Raw genomic sequence first — 25188 nt, forward strand, 5'->3', positions numbered from 1 at the left:
GCAAAGGACATAATAGGTATTTCACAAGAGAAGGAAGCATAGATATGCTCTACCAGCTTAATAATTGGGACACTGAAATTAAAAACAAGATAACATCACATACTCACCAGATTGCAAATTTAAATCTAACAGCAATGGGAACATTCATACACAACCAGTGGGAGTGTAAAACAGTACAATCACTTTGAAAAATAACTGGCCAACATCAAATAAAGCTTCAGATATACATAATCCACCGTCCAGCAATTTACTTCTTATATTCAACGCTAGAAAATTATGTACATATACACTAGAAATCTCACAAAAGTTTTCAGAGCTTCATTATTTTAACACCAAAAAAAACCTAAAAACATCCAAATGTCCTATGAAATAAAGATAACACAAAATGCAACCACGGCAATTAAAAATCTTGAAAACACATAGATTCCATCACGGTGAAATTCCAAAAGCATGCAAACCTGTATCACTTAAGAATGTATAAAGTTAAAAAGAAAAAATCAACAGAGTTGATCAACATTACACTAGTTACCTTGGAAAGGAAGGAAGGGTATATGGCCAGGTTGGGGTTGCTGAAGGGATCAGGGACCTTCGAGTACAGGTCATAGGGTTTCTTATTTAAGTAGAAACTAAAATGTTCTTTAAAGCATATATAAATGATACATGCACACACCCCTTTATAATAAAAATTCAAAATAAAAAATAAAACTTTTCTAGAATTAGATATGGTATAAAATATTTAAAAACGAAAACAGAAGTATCATTTGGCAATGAAAGTACCAATAAAGTCAGCAAACATGTGACCAAAATACCAGGAGTCATAGCCAAGGAAGAATAAGGTTTCCTATGGTTACAAATCGGGATGCTAATCTCATGGTCAGCAGTTTGCCAGGAGAAAGATGAGGCTTTTTGCTCCCGTAAAGATTTACAGCCTCGGAAACCCTATGCAGGGTCGCTATGAGTCGGAACTGACTCAACAGCACATCAACATAAATGATTTCTAGGTTAGCAGTTCAAACCCACCAGCTGGTCCTCTGAAACCCTAAGTTATTTTTGTTGTTAAGGGCCATCAAATCAGTTCTGACTCACAACGACCCAGAAAAGGGTTTCTGAAGAGCAGCTGGTGGGTTTGAACCACTAAACCAATCTTGAATCAACTTCAAACCAATCTTGAATCAAGTGCTTATCCTACCCTTTTATTGTTGTTGTTAAGTGCTGTCGAGTTGATTCTGACCTGTAGCAACCCAGTATAGTGTTTCTACAGAGCAGCTGATGAGCTTGTACTACCAACCTTGTAGTTCAAAGCAACTTTGCAGTCTAGCACATTAACCCACAGCGCTACACCAGGATTGCTATGAGTTGAAATCGACTCAAGAGCCCTTAACAAACAAAAGTGATTTTCTTACTCTACTTCAGATTATACCTCTTCTTTCAACTAATTTTTTTGAAAGACTCGTTTTATTCCCAGTTCCTTCACTTTGTTGTAGTTGTTAAGTACCTTCAAGTCAATTTTGACTCATAGCGACCCTGTACAGGGTTTCCAAGGAATAGCTGGTGAGTTTGAACCACCAACTTTGTGATTCAAACCAATATTACAGTCCAGTGCATTATCCCACAGCACCACACCAGGATTCTAGTTCCTTCACTAGCATTCCTAATATCTCTAGCCATCCAACATTTTCCTTTCTTGAGCCTAGCAAAGTAAACAGTAAGAGACAGTCCCCTCACCAGAACCTATGCAATTCCAGAATTCTGGATGTCGTTGTTGTCAAGTGTCTTCAAGTTGGTTCGGACCCATAGCAACCCTGCATAGGGTTTCTAAGAAGCAGCTAGTGGGTTTGAACTGCCAACCTTGTAGTTGAAATTGATCTTGCAGTCCAGCACATTATCCTACAGCACCAATTTTGAATAGCATTTAATAATAGTATAAAGAACGAGAATGCTGTCTGTGAATCAGGACTCTATCTGCCCCTTCCTTAATGTGACGAGCTGCTCCAGCTTGTCTGGCATACCAGCTAAATTTAATCTTGAAGAAGGAAAGGCATAACCTTCCTGTGCACATAAAGTAATTATGCTGTACAGAAAAAGGAAGAGTCACTGCAGGATGAAAGGGCAAGAGCAGCAAGGTAAGACTAGTGGTTCTCACAGGAGTGCTTTTGTTCTCACGGGTCTTTTGACAATCTCTAAATACATTTTTTGACAATCTCTAAATACATTTTGGAGGGTGCTATTGCTAATCGGGCTGCGAACCTTAAGGTCAGCGGTTCAAAACTACCAGCCGCTCCGCGGGAGAAAGATGAGGCTTTCTACTTCCGTAAAAGATTTACACCCTCAGAAACCCTGCACAGGGTCGCTATGGGTCGGAACCGACTCGACTGCACTTAACAACAACAACATTGCTACTGAGATCTAGTGAAGAGACTAGCAGTACTGGTAAACATCCTATAATGCACAGAACTGTCCCCACAACAAGGCATTATTCCAGCCCAAATGTCAACAGTGCTGAGGTGCAGGTTGAGTAACCAGGGGCTAGATCGAGTCATATGCTTCTGAGGTTAAGGGACAAGGGACCGCACCAGAGGCTGCAAAAGGAGGGAAAATTCCTTATCCTGACAATTTGCAAGACATCTTGAGATTCTCAGGTCTGTGCCTAAAGCGCTCTGTTTCTGGAGGAAGTAGGAGGATACATTAGACATTCTGTTGACAGGAGTTTTTGAGGGTGATATACAATGTTACAAAACATTCCTCACTTGATGTACTCAAAAGCCTTAACTGGAGTTGTTGGTATTTCCTAAAAAGGCACTGATTAAAATTACCAACAGTAAAAAATATTGGAACTAGTATCACTGTCCAACAATTGTTGTTATTGTTAAGTGCCATCGAGTCAGTTCCAACCCATAGCGACCCTGCATAGGGTTTAGAGCTGTGGGAAAAGTATGGAACATCTACATGAAAAAATATGCCAGTATTTAAAACTGAAGTAGAAGAATATATTAAATATATAATCATATTATATTGAGAAAAAAAGGGCATAGACGAAGATACAATATTTTAACAACACAATATGCACATTGTAGGGATGAACTCCAAAATATAAATAAACAATCTCTACTGAATGGGTGAGTAGAAAGGGAAGCTATAAGCAATACTATCTCCCCTCCCCCAAACACCTTACCTGTCCAGTATCTCTGAGACTTGCCAGTGGAAATTAACTAATATGAGTTTAGCAATTGAATGAGATACCTAGAAAGAAGAAAGAAAAAAAATCAAATTATAACTATGGTTTCTTTCAGAATGCTCCACATTTGACATTCATGTTTGTACCAGGACCTGGCTTTATTTCCAAATTCTTCATCTTTGTTCTCTAGTTCTTTAGTTTTCACTAAAGATGCTTCTAAAAAGATCGTTGTATTTAAAGCTCAAACAAAACCACCAATCTATAATAGTTAACCACCAAGTGTTCAATTTAAAAAACAAAACTGCAAATTCCCTAATCTGCACCTTTAATCAGAACCATTACGTGCAGAAAATCTCCAGGCTCAGATTTCCTACACAACCCCAACAAAATAAAATAAAACACCCCTGTTTAAAATCTGGAACTCCCTGCAGTTAACAGACACTACTTACAAAGAAGGGTTAAAAGTTTGTGGACAACTTTTCTGGCCCCTAATTTATGTGACAGGACATTTAAAACACATTAGTTATGAATATAAAGCACCTCAGAAAGTGTTCTGAGCTAGAATTCTATTCTGTAAATTCTTCCTGAGGAAATGATCCAAGTTATGTGCACCGCAGTACTATTAACAATAGTAAAATATTAGCAATAACCTTGTAATAAGTAACAGATCCATGCAGTGGGCTACTAGCAGTCACTGACAAGAATGTTGAAAAAGTTATTACATAGAAAGAAGTTCACATTTTAGTGATAGGTTAAAAAAGCAAGTTGTTAGTTAGCATATATGTCAACATAATATATACATATGTCATGGCCATAGTATTTTGTTAATAGGGGAAATATAAGCTTTCACAAAACAAAATACCCTGAGTGACAGACTGGATAGTCTCACAGAAAATAAGATGTCTTTAGAGGGCTCAATCAAAACCCACTGCCTTGGAGTCAATTCTGATTCACAGTGACCCTGTATAGGGTTTCCAAGGCTACAAATCTTTATGGGAACAGCCAGCCTGTTTCTCCTATGGTATGGGCTTGAACTGTACTTACAGCTTGTGGTTAACAGGTCAGAGGCAAGGAGAATGATACAGGCTGGAGAGGCAAGAGAACAAAAACATGTAGAACCTCAGCATTCTACTCACTGGACCTTATCTTTAAACAGGAACTACCAAAGACTTGTTATATGCTGTTGAGTCAGTCTGACTCACAGCAATCCAGCACAGCTAGTGGATCTGAAGCTGACCTTGTGATTCACAGTTCTAATTCACAGTGCTAATCCTACTGCGCCACACCAGGAGTCCACCAAGGACTTGTAGGGGTAGTGCAAGTCCGATCTAAAGACAGGAACTACAGGGGGAAGACACAGGGACCAACAAGTGCTTCTTTCCTCTCCTGAAGAGTTAAGTCACCCCTGAAAGGAGACATGTACACACCTACTAAACAAGAGCATAACCTAGTATACAATGTATCTATCAAAGAATGTGCAATCTGTTTTATAACTCAGGTGCATTTAAAGAAAACTAAGAACTCAAGAGAGCTTACTCCCACTCTCCTTCCATGCAAGATACATTTGACCCATGCACACTGCCCAGTATTTCTTTGTTGAGGCTCATAGAGGTTTTAGGCAAAGGAAGCCTGAAGTATAACCAATATTTCTTTTAACTGTGGCCATAACAAAATTATTCTTCTATATCAGACCATTCATACACAATGAAAAGAGATACAATACAGCAGACCCTTGAACAACATGAGTTTGAACTGTGTAGATCCACTTATATGAGGATTTCTTTCTTTTTAAAGTCTAATGAGCTCCGGTAGCATAGTGGTTACGAATCAGGCTGCTAACTTCAAGGTCAGCAGTTCAAAACTACTAGCTGTTACACGGGAGAAAAGATAAGACTCTCTGCTCCTGTAAAGATTTACAGCCTCAGAAACTCTATACATCACTATGAGTTGGAACTGACACCACCACCAACAGCAACAGATGAGTATTTTAAGTTGAATATGTCAGATATTAATACATATTTCCACATACTACTACACATTCAAGGGGGCTTCAAAAGGTTCATAGAAAAGTTCCATTATTTTTAATTCCATTTGTCCATAAGCCCCATTATATTAAAAAATTTCCATACAATTTTACCCTCAGGTAAATGTTCTTTTGATCCTGAATATTGACATATCCACGGTGTTGTTTTTGCACCCCCCTATATACCTCTCTCTGGAGTCCTGGTGTGGTGCTGTGGGCTAATGCATCAGACAGCAAAGTCATTTGAACTACAAGGTCGGTGGTTCAAGCTCACCAGCTGCTCCTCAGAAACCCTACACAGGGTTGCTCTGGGTCGGAATTGACTCGACGGCTCTTAACAAGAACATATACCTCTCCACTGCTTGGCTGAAAACTGGGCTACGAGGGTGAGTTCCATTCCAGACCTGAAGGGTGGTAGGGGGCCATGGTCTAGGGTTCCTCCAGTCTCTTTCTGACTGGTAAGCCTGGCCCTCTATCCAGGACCTTCTAATGTGATCCACAGCTGGTAGTGGCAGCCAAGCACCATCTAATTCTTCTGGTCTCAAGAGTCATGTGACTGATATGCATGTGCTCCACTAGTCTACTGGACTAGTTGATTCTAAGCATCTTCAATGTTCATCACTCTTTTTTCTTATGCACATAGAGACCAATAGTTGCATGTTAGAAATGACCATTCATGAGCTTTTTAGATCCCAGACACTACTCACCTAGGAAAAATGTAGAACACGGTCTTTGTGGAATTGACCATGGTGTCCCTAAAACAGACTGCCACATCTTTCTTTCACAGAGGGGCTGATGGGTTCTGTTTACCTTTCAGTTAGCAGCCGAACATCTGAACGCTTAACTACTGTACCACCAAGACTCCTTCAGTGATTACCAGGTTTTCCCAAAGGTACTGAGCCATTGAGGAAATCCAGGTAAGTCCTGGCCATAGCTGGAAGCCACTTCTCCTTATTACCACAAACAGTTTACCTAAGGAGGACTTCAAGGTAAGGACGTAGTCAGGCTGCCTTTCACAGATACACAGTGCCAGAACTGGACTAAATACAGAGTGACCACTCAACGTATGCTGATCATTAAATGGCATTATATATTTATCCTATGGATTTTAGATACAAAAGTTCTCGATCTTACTAAAGAAATAGAATTTTAGCACTGCACTTTACTTGGTCTGATCTCTTGTGACAACAGCACTAATAGCAGCAGAAAGTCTTAGAATTAACACACCAGGTATAGTCCATCTATGGAAAACAACACAGTCCTTTGCTGAGATCAAAAATTTAACTGATGACTCCACGTCCAATAAAGACCAACTAGGAGTATGCCAGCAGAGTTAGGTCTGGTGAGAACAACTAATGGAACTAGGGAATGCATTTAGTACTTTATAAAATGGACAGTCATGTGTTCTGAAATTTATTATTTTCCTGCCAACAGCTAAGAATGCATCAATATATACAAGACAGTGGACACACGTTACCAACTCTATATACTCCCATCAGCCCTCTGCAGAAGGCGCTACTGTGATCCCACATCAGATATTGTTGTTAAGTGCTATTGAGTCAGCTCTCATAGTGACCCTGTAATAGGGTTTCTGAGGAGCAGCTGATGTGTTTGAACCACAAATCCTGTGGTTCACAGTCCAGGGCTCATCCTGTGAAAATTGTTCATATTATGTTCACGGTACACCATCAGGAGATCTTACCCTCAATAATTCATTATAAACCAATGGAATTCTGAGACCACTAATTTAAGCAAAACTACTGATCCTCATCCAGTAATAAATACCATGGAGGCCCTACAGGACTCAATTTGAAAGAGCCTTCTGAGCAACGGCAACTCAGGAATGGAGGAAGAGTACCCAGAACTTATGCTGTAATCAGGGAAATCACCTCTACTCTGATTAGAATCCCAAGAGAGAACTGCACCCCAACCCACAGTTTCCCACAGGAAGAAACCTCAGGCTGGTTTGAGGGTGATGGGCTGAATAATTAAGCTGTCTTTAATAGGAGGGGCAAGATAAACCTAATGGATGATACAATGATACCTGTGACAGCCTGGACTTGCTATGACTGCCTTGTTTCTCTGGGCCTCACAACTTTTCTGCCTTTGACAGGGTAGGGTTTACCATTTTCCTATAGCTTGTTTTAGTGGAAAATAGTTACGTTTTCCTTCTCCAACAGGTTTCTGCCTTATACATGTTCTGGCTTTCACAGGTTTTACTGTATCAGGAAAAGCCACAATAAAGATAAAAATCTGTCTCAGAGTGCAAACACATAAGTCTTCTTAGCAAGTAACTGTCTGAATATTTGCACCATTAATGTTTAACATTCAAAGAACTCAGCAATTAACTCTGAATCTACTAGAATTAACACTTCTTTATCTAGGGAGAATCCACCACCTTTTATTGCCATATATATATATATATATATTCAACTGTGGAGAGAAAACCTTTCAGCAGCTTTAAGAGGAATTCTTGTTAGACTGACTTGATCAAGGAATTAACAACCTATTTGGTTGTTAGGATTAAGTATGATGGGGGTGATATCAAACAGTTCATGTAAAAACTCTCCAATGTCCTTTAATTCCTTTTTCCAGGAACTTTTCAGAGCCCTCTCATATTAAGAAGAAGAATGACTTATAAGAAAAAAGTCAAAGCAAGGAAAATGGGTTTAGGGTAGTAATTAACTCCTGAAAGGCAAGAAGTCTAATGATGCCAATTCCAACTCATAGCAACTCAGCATAGGGTTTCTGAGGAGCAGCTGGTTAAGTTTCAACTGTTGACCTTGTGTGGTTAAAGCTGACCTTGCAATCCAGTGCTTATCCTGCAATGCCATACCCCGACTCCCAATTAAGAATAGTTAGATACTTATGAAAGATATTTGTACTTTAATAATGTTAAAAGTGTATTTCCTCTTTTGCTTACTGTTACCTGCGATCAAAACATGCATGCTTCTGGGTTTGTTTGTTTTAAGTCTCTATGTTGATTATATGATACCAATAAATAAACTTTTTGGTAGCCCTAAAAACAAAAAAAAAAAAAAGAAAGAAAAAGACTAATGACTTGGATAAACTTGTAGTTCTATTATATCAACTTATAATAGGTGAGTCTTAAGTTTTACTTATGAATCCTTTTTCTATTTCTAAAAAAAAACTAATTGAGGAAAAGACTAGAAACTAGAAACCAAGAAATTTCTTATCCAAGAGGTAGAAATCTCCAAGTAATAACTCACAAAGATAGAGCCTAAGTTTACCATTTCCTTCATTGCAGGAACAAAAGTGAGTCAGTCCCACTAGGAGCAAGTCACCATTTCCAGCATGCCTGGAAATAGCCCCCCTATGTAAACAGCAAAACTTAAGCTGGCGGTGCCTGTCTTTAACAGCCACTGGAACATTCAAAAGACCATGAGCCAAGAACAGTTATAGTGAATTTAAACAAAGACTCTCCTAGCAGATAAAAAGTTTTCATAAATAAATACACACACAAACACACAACATGTTAAGCTCATTCTTCAACCTATTCCCAAAATCATGTTTATAAATCATATATAATATTTCAGAAATATTATATATGAATTGGTTCTGACTCATAGCAACCCTGTATAGGGTTTCTGAGGAGCAGCTAGTGAGCTCGAACCTCCAACCTTATGGTTCACGCCAGGAAAGCATAGTGGATATAAAATCAGAAATGAAAATCCATGTATTATTTAAGACTTCAATTTAATTTGGTTCATGATTTAATAAGATGTTGCTTTCAATTGCTGAGTATCAATTTACTCAAAACGCTGACAGTGCATATGGTGGTGGGTGGTAGCTATGTGCAGTGTAGTGGGTTCAGACTCATAGCAACCCTGTATAGGGTTTCCCAAGCTGTAAATCTTTATAGGAGCAGAAAGTCATCTTTCTCCTGCGGAACAGCTGCAAACAGCTGATAGTTTTGAACCACTGACCTTGAGGTTAGCAGCCCAACTCGTAACCACTACCCTACCAAAGCTCCCTATACCTTAAAAAAAAAAAAAAAAAAAAATCCTCATATAAGTAGATCCACACAGTTCAAACCCACGTTGTTCAAGGGTCAGCTGTATTGTGTCTGTTTTCATTGGGAATGAATGATCTGTTATGGAAGAATAGTTTCATTATGGCCACAATTAAAAGAAATACTGGTTATACTTCAGGATTCCTTTGCCTAAAACCACCATGGGACTCAACAAAGAAATACTGGACGATGTGTAGTAGATATACTGAGGTATATTTTTACACATACACTCACTGCTGTCCCAACCCTACCCCACAGGGTTTCCAAGGCTGTAATCTTTACAGAGAGGAGTCCTGGTGTGGCGCTGTGGGCTAATGCATCAGATTGCAAAGTTGTTTGAACTACAAGGTCAGTGGTTCAAACTCACCAGCTACTCCTTGGAAACCCTATACAGGGTCGCTATGAGTTGAAATCGACTCGATGGCACTTAACAATCTTTACAGAAGAAGACTACTATATCTTTCTCCCATGCCAAGGACTGGTGGGCTTGAATTGCAGACCTTTTGATTAGTAGATAAAAAATAAAAGCTTGACTGCTGCGCCACCAGGATGTCTTATACCAATATAAGTTCCCTTGTTGCAAAATTAAACAAACATTTCCTGTGCTTTACCTTGTTGGTAGAACCTGACACACTTAGCTTCCCTCTATCTTAAAATCCCTTTCAGTCTCTATGATGAATCTCTCACAGCACCTTCTCAGGTACAAAATCCAAACCAAACTGAAACAAAACCCCAAATCTGTTGCCAATGAATCAATTCTGCCTCACGATGACCCTAAAGGTCAAAGCAGAACTGCCCCATAAGATTTCCAAGGCTGTAGTAGTTATGAATCGGGCTGCTAACCTCAGGGTCAGCAGTTCGAAACTACCAGCTGTTCTGCAGGAGAAAGATGAGGCTTTCTGATCCAGTAAAAATTTCAGCCTCAGAAACCCTGTACAGGGTGGCTATGAGTCGGAACTGACTCCATGGCACAAAACAACAACAATCTGTACAGAAGCAGACTGCCACATCTTCTTCCTGAGGAGTTATTAGTAAGCTGGCGTAGCTCACAGTAGCCAAGTACACAACAACTGTGCCACAAAGCTCCTCTCCTTGTGTACTATGTCCTCAGTCCAAATATACTCTTGTTATTATATTCCCATGCTAGCACTGAGGACTGCTACCCTTCTATGCCATCAAAGCTAGGGCCCTCAGCCTGGTCCTCTACGCCTCATTCTTCCTCACTCTCTGCCCTCTGCAATCATCACTCTTTTGCCCTTTTCTAGTCCTTCCTATCTTTGACAAAGTTTTAAGAAGAGTAGTCATCTGGACTAAATATGAAAAGCTGTCTTTAAATGATATGTTTATCTATTGTCTGGAACCCTCCATTCCAATCTCCTCAGAATGAGTTTCCTGAAGTCTCTATATAATAGTAACAGTAACAGCCAATTCACACACAGCCCTTACAATTTGACAGAAACAGTTCCTACACTATTTAAACCTGTAACTGTTCTCCAATACGGATAAACTTTATGCCCTTTAGTAGAAAAGTCACTGGGACCCACCACTTGACAGCCCCCCACCTCCTGCTTTAGAATCCTGCAGTAATACATCAAGCAATTTCAGAATCTCTATGTGCGTCTCTAATTCTTCTCTGCCAATAATGACCTTCTCCATAGCAGATATTTAACAGGACTTCAAAAAGAACATAGGAAACTCCCATTATCTTTTCATCCCATTTTCCAACAAACTTTTTGAAACACCGTTATATTACTTTAGTACTTATATGTCAAATAAGAAATAATTTAAATGAATAAATAAAATACCATATAACAAAAATTGTGATGTGAGATGCAATGAGTGGGATGCTTATAGAAGGACGTTTAGAACTACAAACTTTAAAATCAGTGCACAGGAATCCTTAAGAAGCTAGAAAAGAAAACTAAACTCAAAGTATAAAGAAAATATTAAAGATAAAAACACAAGTGAATAAAGTTAAAACAAATAAGAAAAATTTAAAATCCCAAAAGCTGATTCTTTAAAGATCAACAAAGCTGATAAAAACCACAGATTTTAAAGAGAATACAAACATCTGATAATGAATTGAACAAAGAGTTTTCAATACAAATCTCACAGAGATTAAGAGAAAAATAATACGGAACCAGAGATATCCATTTATAATGAAGTCAACTACAAAGCAAAAAGAGGGAACCGCCTAGATACAGAGCTTCAAGATGGCAAGGAAGTCAAGTAGATTTCAAGATAAACAGACTATTTTAAACATGGGGAAAAATTAATAAATTACAGGGTAATCTCAAGAAAATCAATATATATGCACATCAAGATTAAAACAAAAAAAAAGGAAAATTCAAAGATTTAGTAAACATTAACACAACAGAAATAAAAATGTAAAGAAAACCCACAAACAAAATTAACTCAGCACAGAAAATGATGTGGAATAAAGAAACCAGCAGCACTATACACACACACACACATACACACACACACACACACACACACACACACAAATCCACCACAGTAAAATTACAACAATCAATTCAAATCTATAGATAACTGAACTAAATGTAAATGGATTAAATGTACCAGTTAAGAGACAGAGCAGAATGGAGAATAAAATAGGATACTTCCAATATACTGTTTACAAGAGACACATAAAAAATACGGAGACAATCTAAATGCCCATCAACAGAAGAATTACCTTTGGTACATGCATACAATGTAACATACATCATTGAAGAATAATGATGAAACTGTGAAACACCTCACAACATGGATGAACCTGGAGGCTATTACGCCGAGTTGTTGTTGTTAGTTAATGTCATTAACTCAACTGTTTTCCTCATACATAATAGAAATAAAAGTAGTATTTCTTGTTTGATAGCATTTTTTAAGTTTCAAAGAACTTTCATAGGAGGGAGATGAGGGTAATAAGAGTTGGCTCCCCAGATGTTGCATCACCACATAGTGCTAACTCTGATCTGCATGCGATTAATTGCTAAACTGGTATTCAAAAGCTTATAAAAAAAGTTACCAAGTTGATTTGAACCTACAGTGACCCCACATGTTACAGAACTACTCCATAGGGTTTTTTTGATTGTAACCTTTATAGAAACAATTGCCAGGCTTTTCTTCCATGGCACTGCTAGGTGACTTCAAACCACCAACCTTTATATTAGCAGTAGAGTACCAACTGTTCTGCCATACCTAATTCATGCACTTCTGTGTGTGCCTGGCTTCCAAATGTACTTTTCCTTACAATCTGCCAAGAGGCTTCTGTTTCTACAATATCCTGGTGCATAATATACCAGGAAGTGCAAAGTAATTTTAATTAGCCAAACCCTAACATAAAAAACGGAGTTCTGGTGTGGCTCTGTGGTCTAATGCATCAGACTGCAAAGTCGTTTGAATTCCACGGTCGGTGGTTCAAACTCACTAGCTGCTTCTTGGAAACCCTATATGGGGTCACTATGGGCCGAAATCAACTCAACAGCACTTAACAACAACATAAAAAACTAGCACACCTGTTCGAATAATCTATACCTTCTCTGGGCCAGCCCGCTTTTCTCTCCTGCCTCCTGACCTCCTCTCACTTCCTCCAGCCCTAACATGTTGATCTCCTCTCCTTCCTGGAAATCACTTCCCCAGTGAGAAGTACCCAATGATGTCTGGGTTGTAACACTGGACTGTGGGTGTGAAGAACCTTCAGCTATTTCTTCTCTCCTCCTAAACGTCCTACAATACTTGCCTGCCATTTAAGGAAGATCTTGTGGTATTTCCAGTCTCCTTGCTGGCCTTAGGTCCCCTTAGACTCTTTTAGTAGTCTGTTCTCAACTCAACTGGCCTAATCCCAATCTGATCCTGGCCAGCTGGTTCCAGAAATTCTCTTCTGATCCTTTAGTCTCCCTTCTTGTAACATGCCCTCCCATCTCTATGCCTCCAACACTTACCTCCAAGACCACACTCAAATGCTGTTCATGTCAAAGGGGGTTGTGCCTAGCACCATTAAGAGTTTGGTTTGTACCTTTTTGTGGCATATATCACACACTCCTTGTCACTGTGGTTATGGTGTAGCACTGTGGGCTAATGCATCAGACTGCAAAGTCATTTGAACTGCAAGTTCGGTGGTTCAAGCTCACCAGCTGATTCTCGGAAACCCTATACAAGGTTGCTATGGGTCAGAAGTGACTCAATGGTACTTAACAACAACAACTTGTACTCTCATGGGGGAAAGAGGAAGTAATATGCTTCCATAAGACCCTTTGGAGCAGTCAACTCTGTCCTATAGGGTCGCTATGAGTAAAAATTGAGTAGGTGATACAGTGAGTTTCTCACTCTATTAGACTGTATGTTCTTTAAAGGCAGCTACTGGGTCCCAGTGATCTTATTTTTCTCTGAGGTTAGGAACTACTGGAACAGACCACATGATCTCTTCCATTTTGTTCTAGGTTTACCTCCCCTTCCAGGAGGAGGTTAGTTGTTTATGTGTGCATTGGTCAAGTGAAAAACATAGTGTCGAGGACATTGTGCCTTCTTCCCAAAACAAATTAAGATACCTGAGAAGAACACATTTGGGTTCTTCTCCTCTTGCTATCCCTCCTCTATGGCTGCTTGTCTCCTTGACAAGGCAAATGGTTCTGTGTACAGCATGTTAGCTTGGCAGAATAAGGCCTTGAACCAGACGATTTTGGCATCCAGACAGTTTGGAGATGACTGTTAATGATTAGATCACACCTGGCACCCCCCTATAAGGGTAGCAAGGTTGGAACCCCAACCCCATTGGTGCCATGTTGGGGCAGCTATGAACTTGCCTAAGATCTCTGACTGAAAATAAAATGTTGTAGTTGACATCTGACTTAATGGAGTAGGTTCCAACTCATAGTGACCCTGCACAGGTTTTCCGAGGTTGCAAATCTTTACAGGAGCAGAAAGCCTCATCTTTCTCCCATGGAACAGCTGGTAGTTTTGAACTGTCGACCTTGAGGTTAGCAGCCCAATGCGTAACCACTACACTACCAGAGCTGCTTAATTGTTGCTGTTGTTATTATGTGCCATCAAGTCAGAACCGACCCATAGCAACCTTAAGTACAGCAGAATGAAACCCTGCCCGATCCTGGGCCAACCTCACTACTGTTGCTATGCTTGAGTCAATCGATGCTGCCACTTGGCCAATCCATCTTGTTGGGGGTCTTTCTCTTTTTCTCTGACCATCCACCTTACCAAACATATCCTTCTCCAGTGACTGGTCCTTCCTGACAATGTGTCTGAAGTATGAGAGACAAAGTTTGGCCCTCTTGGCCTCCAAGGAGCACTCTGGCTGCACTTCTTCCAAAACAGATCTCTCTGTTCTCTGGCAGCCCATGGTTACTTTCAATATTTTCCTCTAACACCATAACTCAAATGCATCCTTTCTTCTATGGTTTTCCTTATTCACTGCCCAGCTTTCACATGCATATGAGGTTACTGAAAATACCATGGCTTGGGTCAGGGTCACCTTAGTCTTCAAGCTGACATCTTGGCTCTTCAACACTTTAAAAAGGTCTTGTACAGCAGATTTGCCTAATCAATACGTCACTTCATTTCTTGGCTGCTTCTTCCATGAGTGTTGATGGTTGATCCAAGAAGAATGAAGTCCTTGACAACTTCAATCTTTTCTCTGTTGATAAGAATGTTGTTTATTGGTCTAGTGGTCAAGGTTTTTGTTTTCTTTACATTGATATGCAATTCACACAGAAGACTGTGGTCTTTGATCTTCATCAGTAAGTATTTTAAGTCCTCTTTACTTTCAGCAAGCAAGGTTGTATCATCTGCATATCGAAGGTTGTTAATGAGTCTTCCTTCAATCCTGATGCCAAGTTTTTCTTCATACAACCCAGCTTGTTGGATTATTTGCTCAGCATACAGGTTGAATAAATAAGTGAAAGAACACAAGTCTGTCACACACCTTTCTTAATTTGAAACCATTCAGTGTTCCCATGTTCTGTTTGAACAATTGCCTCTTGGTCCATGTATAGTATAGATTCCTCATGAGAACAATTACATGTTGAGGAATACTCATACTTCTCAAAAGGTCAAATACTGTACAAGACCAATGTAAAAAGTAAAGAAAGGGTTTTCTTGATAAAAGAAACAACCTTATGATGGATACTGGGGGAGGGAAAATTATTTACAGGCTAGAGGGCAGAGTTATGTTTATAACATGGGTGACAGGGCAGGCAATATATAACATGAGGGATCATGAAGGTGCTTAATGTCAGAATGAGGGGATTAAGACAGAAACCACACTGAATAGTTTCCCTCTTGTCCAGATGGGTCTGGTGATAAGGGGGATAGGATTTTATGATTCAATTGTGAGTAACTGTTTTCAGGTCTAATGGCAATTGTCACAACTGGATATGTAGAAGAGGCGCAACTAAAAAGGAGCAGGGGGAGTTAATCTGTCACTTCAGGAACAGGGGACCCAGGAACATCAAAAGGGAAGAGCATGAGAGGAGCAAGGGATCTTAACTAGAAAAGTGGTGACAGTAGAGATGGTGGCCGAGGCGACGGCATAGAGAGACAGAACAACAGAAGACTATAGGTCCATAGACTGAGAAAGGTAGTGTGCCTGCTGACAGGAGGATGACTCGCAAAATGTGCCTTTTTTGGACTCAAATAAAGATATAGTTTCAATGTGGTGTGTATATATCAAAAAAAAAGTAACAGGTAAATACTGTTAGCTGAAGCTACATGGAGGGGATTTTATAATCACTGCAATGATTTGCTGAATGTAAAGCTGATGAGCTGTCCTATAAACTTTCACTCATTCAATTCACAATAAAAAGTCTGAAATACAAAAATTTGATCATCTGCTCTGTAAACCTTCACTCAATTCACAATAAAGTTTGAAAAAAGGAAAATACAAAAATCTAATTCTAACAAATTTGACACCTTAGATGAAACCAACAAGTTCCTTATAAAATGCTGTTGCTGTTGCTATTACTAAGTGCCACTGGATCAGTTCCAAATCAAAGACCCTGTATAAGGCTTACAAGGAGTACTGGTGGGTTTGAACCGTGTTCAAAACAACCAGTGTTTCTCCTACAGCTATTTCTTATTAAAACTAGCACAAAATAAAATAGAAAAAACTAACAACTCTATACCTTTTATGGATAAGTGCCATCGACTTGGTTTCAACTCATAGCAACACTGTATAAGGTTCCAAGACTGTAAATCTTTGAAGAAGCAGAAAGCTTCATCTTTCTTACATGGAGAGGCTTTGGCACGCTTGACTTGCTGACCTTGTGGTTTGAAGTCCAGTGCTTATCCTACAAAGGCACTGCATTCCCATCTATACCTATTGTTGTTAAGTGCTGTCAAGTTGATTCCAACTCATAGCAACCCTGTATAGGGCTTCCAAGGAGCAGCTGGTGGGTTTGAACTGCTTACCTCGTCGTTTGCAGTCCAGTGCTTATCCCACAGTGTCACACTAGAAGTCCATCCATAACTATTGTTGTTGTTAAATGCAAGTCAGTTCCAATCCTTGGTAACCCTGTGTAGGGCTTCTGATTCTGAGGAGCAGACGGTGAGTTAGAACCACCACCATGATGTTTCAAATGACTTTGCAGTCCAGGGCACTGACCCAACGTGCAACACCAGGACTCTATCTATACCTATTAGAGACACTAAATGCATGACCAAAGTCCTTCCTGAATCATTCTTTGTCTCTTGGACAATTTTTTTTTTTTGTTTCTCTACATTCTTCATTTATAAGAAGAAAATTAATTATAAGTAAGGAGGTGGGTAATTAACAAAAAGCTAGGGCCTTTGATGTTCTTTTACATAACTGATGCCCCTGTCAACAGATATATAGATACGATCTCTTTATATCTGGAAGGATTGGTCTGAGGACTTCAAGTATATGAAGGCTCTATCATAGAAACAACAGGGTCTGGATGTGACACTGTAGGATAAACACAGAACTGCTAACCGAAAGGTTGGCAGTTCAAACACATCAACTGCTCCTCAAAAACCCTATACAGGGTTGATACAAGTCGGAAACAATTCAACAATACTTACAAACAACAACATATAAAGAATGCATAATGGAGAAATTCAGAAATTGACAATCACAAGAAAGACAGCTAAAGTATACCCCTATGCTGTAGCAGCAGTTCTCTGCAATACAGTTTACTAAAGATCAATCTGAGTTTCACTGAACTTTAGGAGAAATTACATCAAATTATTTACAGAAAAGAGCACTGGTTACTATTGGAACTCATGATTTTAATACTTTGTCAGACAGATTTATTTATACTGTGACGTATCCTTCAGATATCAAATTTAAGCCTCTAAGATCAAAGAGTAAAATCCTGCCCCAAAAATTTCAGGCCCATGGATTTTGGTTTTCACAGGCAAATTCTATCAACGTTAGTTTTACAAAAATACTTTCAGAAACTAGAGGAAGGAAGACATGCTTTTTTCTAACTTATTTTATAAAGCAATGACACCCTGACACAGAAACCCAACAAAAAAGAAAAGTACAAACCAAATTTTTTTTAAAAACACAGACATAAAAATTATTAATACCCAAAATTTAGCAATACAGAAAAATAATAGTAAACCATTATCAAGTGAAGTTTAGCCTAGGAATGGAATGTAAGGCTAATTTTAACATATGAAAATTCCTCAAGGAAATCCACTACATTAATAAAACATTAAAAAAAAACAAATGATCCTTTCAAAAAATGCAGAAAAACAGATAAAATTCAATACTCATTCAAGGTAAAAACTCTAAAACAGAAAGAGAAGGGAACTCTCTGAATCTGACACAGTGCACCTATGGAAAACACCAGCCAAGGGTTAAATAGTAAGTGCTTTTCTCCATTAAGGTAAGGAAAATGAAAATGGCATTTCATTTAATATTACACTGGAGGCCTTACTTAGTCAATGAAATAACACAAGAAAGGAAGACCAAATCTGTCCCTATTTCCAGTTGAAATTACTTTATGCAGAAAATCCTGGGGGAATATACAAAACTATGACTAGAACTAGGTAGTAATAGTGAGTCTAGTAAGGTCACGAAATACAAGGTCAATATACAAAAATCAAATGCATTGTTGATATTATAGCAACCAACAAAAAATGGCTTAAATAAGTGCAGTACCTTTAACTCAAAACAACCGACGTATTATTTTAACATATAGCCTATAGCTTTGTTAACTAGCCATTTTACACCCTTTTTTTTTTTTTTCATTCTATGTTTTCAAAATCTAGTGTGTATTTTACACTTATAGTATATCTCAATTTGGACTAGTCACATTTCAAGTGCTCAGTAGCCACATGTGATTATGACTACCACAATGGACAGCACAGCTACAGAGTGAATCAATTCCAATAAAAATTTCAGCAGGATTTTTGGTAGAAATTAATAGCTGGTCTTAAAATTTATGGAAAAGTAAAGGATCCAGAATATCTGAAGCAATCCTAAAAATACAACTAGACTTCACGACTTACTAATAAGCTACCGTAATTAAGACAGTGGAGTGGGGTACTGGCTCAAAAACAGACAAGTAAATTAGTGAAACAGAAGAGTCTAGAAGTCAACCACGTATATGGTCAATTTTCAACAAAGAAGCCTAAGTAATTAAAATGTGGAGACAAGGTTATCCTTTTCAACAAATAGTTCTGGAATAACTAAATATCATATCAGAAAGAAAACCCGACTCTTACCTCATATTACATAAAAACTAACTCAAAATAGTTAATAGATTTAAATATGAAACCTAAAATTATAAAACTTGTAGAAAGAAACATAAAATCTTTGTGACTTTGGCTTGAATAAAATTTTCTTAGATATGAACAACACAATTCTTTAAAAATAAATATGTAAATTGGACTTTATATATATATATAAAACTCTTACAAGCATTTAAAAATAGGCCGTCCTGATATATGCTACAACATGAATGAAATTTGAAAACATTATGCTGAATGAAATGTCAGTCACAAAAGGGCATATATTATATGACCGCACTTATATGATATATCCAGAATAGGCAAATATACAGAGACCAGAGTTTACTAGTGGACAAGGAGCAAGAAGAAGAAGAAAAGGTGGAGTTACTGCTTAGGGGATTTTGAGTTTCTGCTAAGACCAACAGGAAAATCTGGAAACAGACAGAAGAGATGGTTGAACAAAATGAAGTAATTAGTATCACTGAACTATACATGTAAAAATGGTTGAAATGTCAAATGCTCTTAATACATGTATTCTATTAGAATAAAAAATGGATAAAAGACTTGGTACTTCACACACAAAAATTAATGAATGGTAAATAAGCACAAGAAAAGATCGACAACATCATTAGTCATTAAATTAGAAAACCCAAACCCACTGCCACTGAGATGATTCCAACTCATTAGTCATTGCTGTTGCTGTTAAGTGCCATTGAGTCAGTTATGACTCAAAGTGACCATGTATAGGGTTTCCACAGCTATAAATTTTTACTGGAACAGAAAGCCACATCTTTCTACTGCATCAGTTATTAGGGAACTGCAAATCAAAACAATGAGATACCACTTCAAACTCACAAGAATGATTATAACCCAAAAAGACTGACAATACCAAGTATTTGCAAGGATGTGGAGAAAACAGGTATAAATACCATAATACAATGCTGATGGAAATGGGCTGCTTTGAAAAAGTTTGACAGTTTCTTAAAACGTTAAGCATACTCATACCGTATTACATAGCAATCTCATTCCCAGGTAATCAATCCAAAAGAAACGAAAGCATATGTCCATATAAAGACCTAGGCATCAGTGGTCATACAACTCAAATGTCCATCAAATGATGAATAGACAGACAAAATGTGGTATTTCCTTACAATGGAAATTCACTAATAAAAATAAACTGATCTATGATCTGACATGGATGAGCCTCAAAAACATGCTATGTTCAAGAAGTCAGGCCCAAAAGACAACCTATTACATGATTTCATTTAAAGGCATAGCAAAAACTATACTGACAACCCTCCAAGACTGAAACTCAGGGAACACATGAGCAGGCATGTAAGCTTGCTGGAGACCACAATGGTCTATTGGTGAGCGGAAGAGGGGGAAAGGCAGCAATGAAGATCTGGGTTGAGTTCTACCGTGTTCCATAGACTCCTGTCAACCTGGAGATGAGAAAGAGAAGAGGAAAGGCTGGTTGGTCTGAAGTGTGGTGAGACCTGGGAACTCCTGAGTCTAAGAACAAGGACACAGCTATCTATGGAGGGCTAGAGCTGAGTGTCAAGCATCCAGCTGATATGAGGTGAGAGGAGATGCACAAGAACACCCAAAACTGCAGGTAGTACCCATTTGACCTAGCCTCAAAGGCTTGATGATCAGAACTTGACTAAAGATATAAAAAAAAAATTTTGATAAAAGAAACAAGTGTACATTGCTACAATTTGATGAAGTTAACTTACACTTATGGATGTAGCAGCTCAAAACACCAACTGAAAAGGAAGGAATCTTCACATCAAGTATCAATCCTATCCCCTTTGTATACAGGGTTTATAGGGATGCATAATCTGGGTACCTAAAATGAGAGGGCGATAAAGGCATGAAGCAACTGGCTTATAAGTTTTCAAGATGGAATTTAAGAGTGTGTGGGGAAAGGTAGAGTCCCCATTGAATACTTTTCATCTTGTCTAGACAGGTCTGGTGAAAAGAGATGGGGATAAGATTCTTATGATTCAATAGTGAATAACTGGTACCATGACTAACTGCAAGTGTCACAACGGTAAAGGTAGATGTTTTGTAACAAAAAGGGGGGTGTAGATAATCTTACAGTCCAGGAACACAGGCCCCTAGGACCATCAAGGGAGAAGACCACGAGCGGAGTGTGGGACCCTATCCAGAGAAGCAGTGACACCAGAGATGGCAGAAGAGATGAGGACATGGAGAGAGTGAGCAGCTGAGGAAAGAGAAAGGCTGTGTGCTGGTGGCCAGAGGGCAGGCTTACAGAATGTGCCCTTTGGTTGTTTAAATTATTATATACTCTTGAGTGTTTTTGTGCACACCCTCCCCCTCTCAACAACAACAAAAAAGCAAGGTGAATAGAAGCAAATACTGTTGAATGATGATGCACAGAGGAAATTGTAATCATTGCAATATAACGATGAGTGTAAAACCGATGTTCTCCCATGTAACTAGTGTAAAACCGATGTTCTCCCATGTAACTAGTACTCAATTTTCAATAAAAACTAAAAACAAAACAAAACAAAAAAACCTAATGGACCACATGAACTTCAGCCACTAGTATCCTGAGAGCGGAAGACCTGAATGGTGCCCAGCCACCACTAGCAACCGTCTCTTATTGGAATTATAAAAGAAGGTCCTGGACAGAGTGAGCAAAATTTAGACTAAAATAAAAACAAAAAAACCACAGACTGATGGAGACTGGCTGCCCTTAAACATTCCTCAAATTTAGAACTGAATCCACTCCCCTGGTGTATCACCTGTTGGCCAAAGGACTGGCTTACAACATGAATAATAAGGAGGAATGCACTCCTCAATAACAAAGTTCAGAAGGCAAGAAAGAAGGATTCATTTTGGATGCAGTAAACACAGATAGGAAGTGAGAAGCATGTTGTTACAGTGCGAGAATGACAACTATGAATGTTATGAAAAAAAACGTATAAATTATTGAATGGGAAATGAATGTGCTCTGTAAACTTATACTCAAACCACAATAAAATGTAAAAAAAAAAAAAACTATACTTATAAAAAGTTCTGTACTTGCCGAGATGGGCGTAGATTGTGACTATAAACAAGCACAAGGAAATATTTTGGGCAATGGCTATGTTCAAAAACCAGGACGTGAGGATGGTTTCACTATTATAGCTCATCTAATGATAAGCTTTAAATGAATTAGTTTAATAGTTATGTAAATACTTCAACAAAACTGGTAAAAAATGAAATGGATTATGGCTAGATAGCTGATGAAGCAAATACAAGGAAGCTTCAAAAAGTCTGTGGAAAAATGGAATTAAAAGATAATGAAATTTCTCCATGAAATTTCTGAAGCCCCCTCATTTAGCAAAAGATTGACAACCATATAATCTAGATGGTAGATAGGTTTATGGATGCCCACTGTGTAATTCTTTAACTTCTTCGTTTGCTTTCTCTTAATAAAAATTGAGAAAAACTTTGCCAAATTAGTTTAATGGCAATTATTTGCATAAACAAATGTTACAATACACAATTATTTGCATATACAAAATATTACACTGTTGATTCAAGTAATTCACTTTGACCTTTTACTTATAACCCTCAAATGGACACTCTAAAAGACTTCAGGCTAGGTTTCCTGTATCTCATCTGTCTCTTTAGCATTTTAACATAGTTTTGACCAAAGTTTAAGTAACATACTATGTGAATTTCAGTAAAACGTCATGTAATTTCTACATGATCTCCATGGCACCCAACACTGATCCTTCACAGGAACTCCACTAGGTTTTCTCTCTCAATCTCCCTGACAAATCCTTCTCAGTGTTCCAATGGATGCTTTGCTCCTAGTTTCCCATCTCTTTAAATGTTGCTGTTCCACAGGGCACTGCTATCAGGCCTGTCTTCCTATTTCCTGTCCTGTCTCTGAGTAATCACATTTGTGCTTGAACAAATGTGAACATGAGCCCCCCAAAGTCAAGAGCGCCTCTCTTTTTTTCCTGGGTCCTGGAGACGGTACAGTTGGGGAGAAGTAGTGGTATAAAGTCTGGCAGAGACTAAAGGATGCCCTCAAGTTCTAGATGTCCAGAAAATGTTTTCAAAGATGAAGGCCAAATGCAGCCCATCTTCCTTGTCTTTCTTTTCTCTATGTGCCCTAAATACACTGTATCACAATGGGACAGATATTGCTGGGAACCCTCCCTCTAGCTAGAAAGGACTGTGGGATCATCTCTGTTGTTATTTACTCTGAACACAGGCTCACATGACCACAGGCCTTAATTCTGCCAGGTTTTGTTTTACTATTCCATTGATCGTTCTCAATACTTCCAGACCGTTTTCAGATCCATATTTCAGGAAACACTTAACCACATACATGTCAAAAGGGACTTGGCAACTGATCATCAGTATTTCCCAAAAGGCATAGGCAAATACCTTCTGCCATCCTCTACAGTTTGTGTTTGACAGAAACTTGAAGTATTCCCTCCCAACACTGTGTCAGGAACTTAAAAGTATCTCCCCAACATAGGCCCACAAAACATGTTCAGCAGTTATAATTAGGTTATACTGATACCTCAAGGATTAGACAGCTGCTGGGGAGTTAAACTTTCCTTTTCCTTATGTTTATGATAAAAAATGCAGTAAATGTGTCACACAATTCTATCCCCCCTGCTTCACTCATAGGGCTGGGGAGTAGAGGTTGCAGATTGGGGAAAATCCATAATGAAAGCCAATGATGCTAAGATTTTCTCACAGAGCTATAATGAAGACCAACTGTGCTTGACTGTTTTTGCTGCTATTACCAGCAAGCAATTCCTGGCATGATTGCTGTTAGTTGCCTTCAAGACAATTCCAACTCATGGGTAAAAGAACACAAATCCACAACTGTAGCATTTCAAAACACATTCCAGATATACTTTCTTAAATCATCTAACGACTTTCAAAGACCAAAGAAGTGAAAGTGTAAACATGAATCTGCTGACTTGGAATGAAGGCCACCTTGGTAATACAAACTTTGGATCTGTGTGGTCTCTAATCCATTCACAACGAAGAGGTAACTCCAGGGTTTCAGAAGTTTAGATAAGGGAACTCCAGTAGCCATCAGGTTGTAGGATAATACTTTAACAATTCTGTGACTTGCTTTCCTACTTAATGTTTCAATTTTATTCAGTGTCTATTTCTCATATTAGGTCCCTAAGCAGAACGCCATACTGAGGTGAAACTATCTTTTAAACTACAAGTTCCCATGTCCACTCAAAGATTGTTAGTAAATGACAGGCATAATTTTATTTTTCCAATTTCTACCAAAAGCCCCCAAGTCTCTATTGAAATTTTACTGGCGCAAACATTCTGAACCCCCTGTGCACAGAAAACTTACAACACCAAAGAGAGATAAGCCCTGCGACTGACGGAAATGGTAAGTATATATAACGTTTAGGGCCTTTTCTAATACACAATGTCTTCTGGAAAAACATTTTAAAATACTTTTAGAAAACGTAACGTTTATAATTTGACATCTCAGAACACTTGAATACTGATATGTTTATTGTTCAAAATAACACATATACATGCTAAATTTATATGTGGATCCTGACAGCAGTGCCCCAAGGAAAACCATGAGCATGGCCAGTTGCTGGTTCTTCATCTTTTCAGTCTACTATAACTAGTTCAGGACTCCTGGTGTGGTACTGTAGGATCAGCACTGGACTGCAAAGCACGGGGCTGGTGGTTCAAATCCACCAGATACTCCTTAGAAACCCTATACAGGGTCACTATAAGTTGGAATCAACTTGATGGCACTTAGCAACAACATAGCTAGTTCAAACTATCAAGCCTTTGGGGACAAGTTAACATAACTTGCAAATAGATTTTTTACCCCAGGAAAAAAAAAAAATCCAGCAGCCCACCAAAACTGTCACCAGCCCTTCCCACACTTACCAGTGCCATAGGGAGGATGCAGCTGATGGCAGTGAGCATCAACGGCCTGAAAAAATACAGGTGGTAGTTTCAATTTTTATTTAAAAATCTTACTTGCCAACTGCCTGAAATTTTTTTACATGAATGGGTATCCATGCCTCAGCCTGTGTTAAGCCACTTGGTGATTCAATCACACTAGTTAACTCATTAAAGCAGAGATGAAGGGAGTGAATGGGGGCAAGCTCTGAGCCTGGGGAGACAGGGGCAATGTACAACAGCCTAAAGAGATCAAGATGGATGGATTTGGGTCTTCAAAGGTTTGAGGGTGAGAAAAGAAAGTAATGGAGG

The 25188-nt window shown here is 38.6% G+C and overlaps 1 protein-coding gene across 1 annotated transcript in view; it reads right to left on the bottom strand.

Moving 5' to 3' along the window:
* Positions 1–25188, bottom strand: part of ARIH2 (ariadne RBR E3 ubiquitin protein ligase 2) — a 69586-nt gene that overhangs the window by 20256 nt on the left and 24142 nt on the right. Inside the window, exon 4 of the mRNA XM_006873625.1 lies at positions 3173–3240. Coding sequence (XP_006873687.1) covers positions 3173–3240 — 68 coding nt within the window. The remainder of the gene's footprint in view (positions 1–3172; positions 3241–25188) is intronic.

Source organism: Chrysochloris asiatica, unplaced genomic scaffold (genome assembly GCF_000296735.1).
Source record: "Chrysochloris asiatica unplaced genomic scaffold, ChrAsi1.0 scaffold00246, whole genome shotgun sequence".
In the NCBI taxonomy this organism is placed as follows: Eukaryota; Metazoa; Chordata; class Mammalia; order Afrosoricida; family Chrysochloridae; genus Chrysochloris; species Chrysochloris asiatica.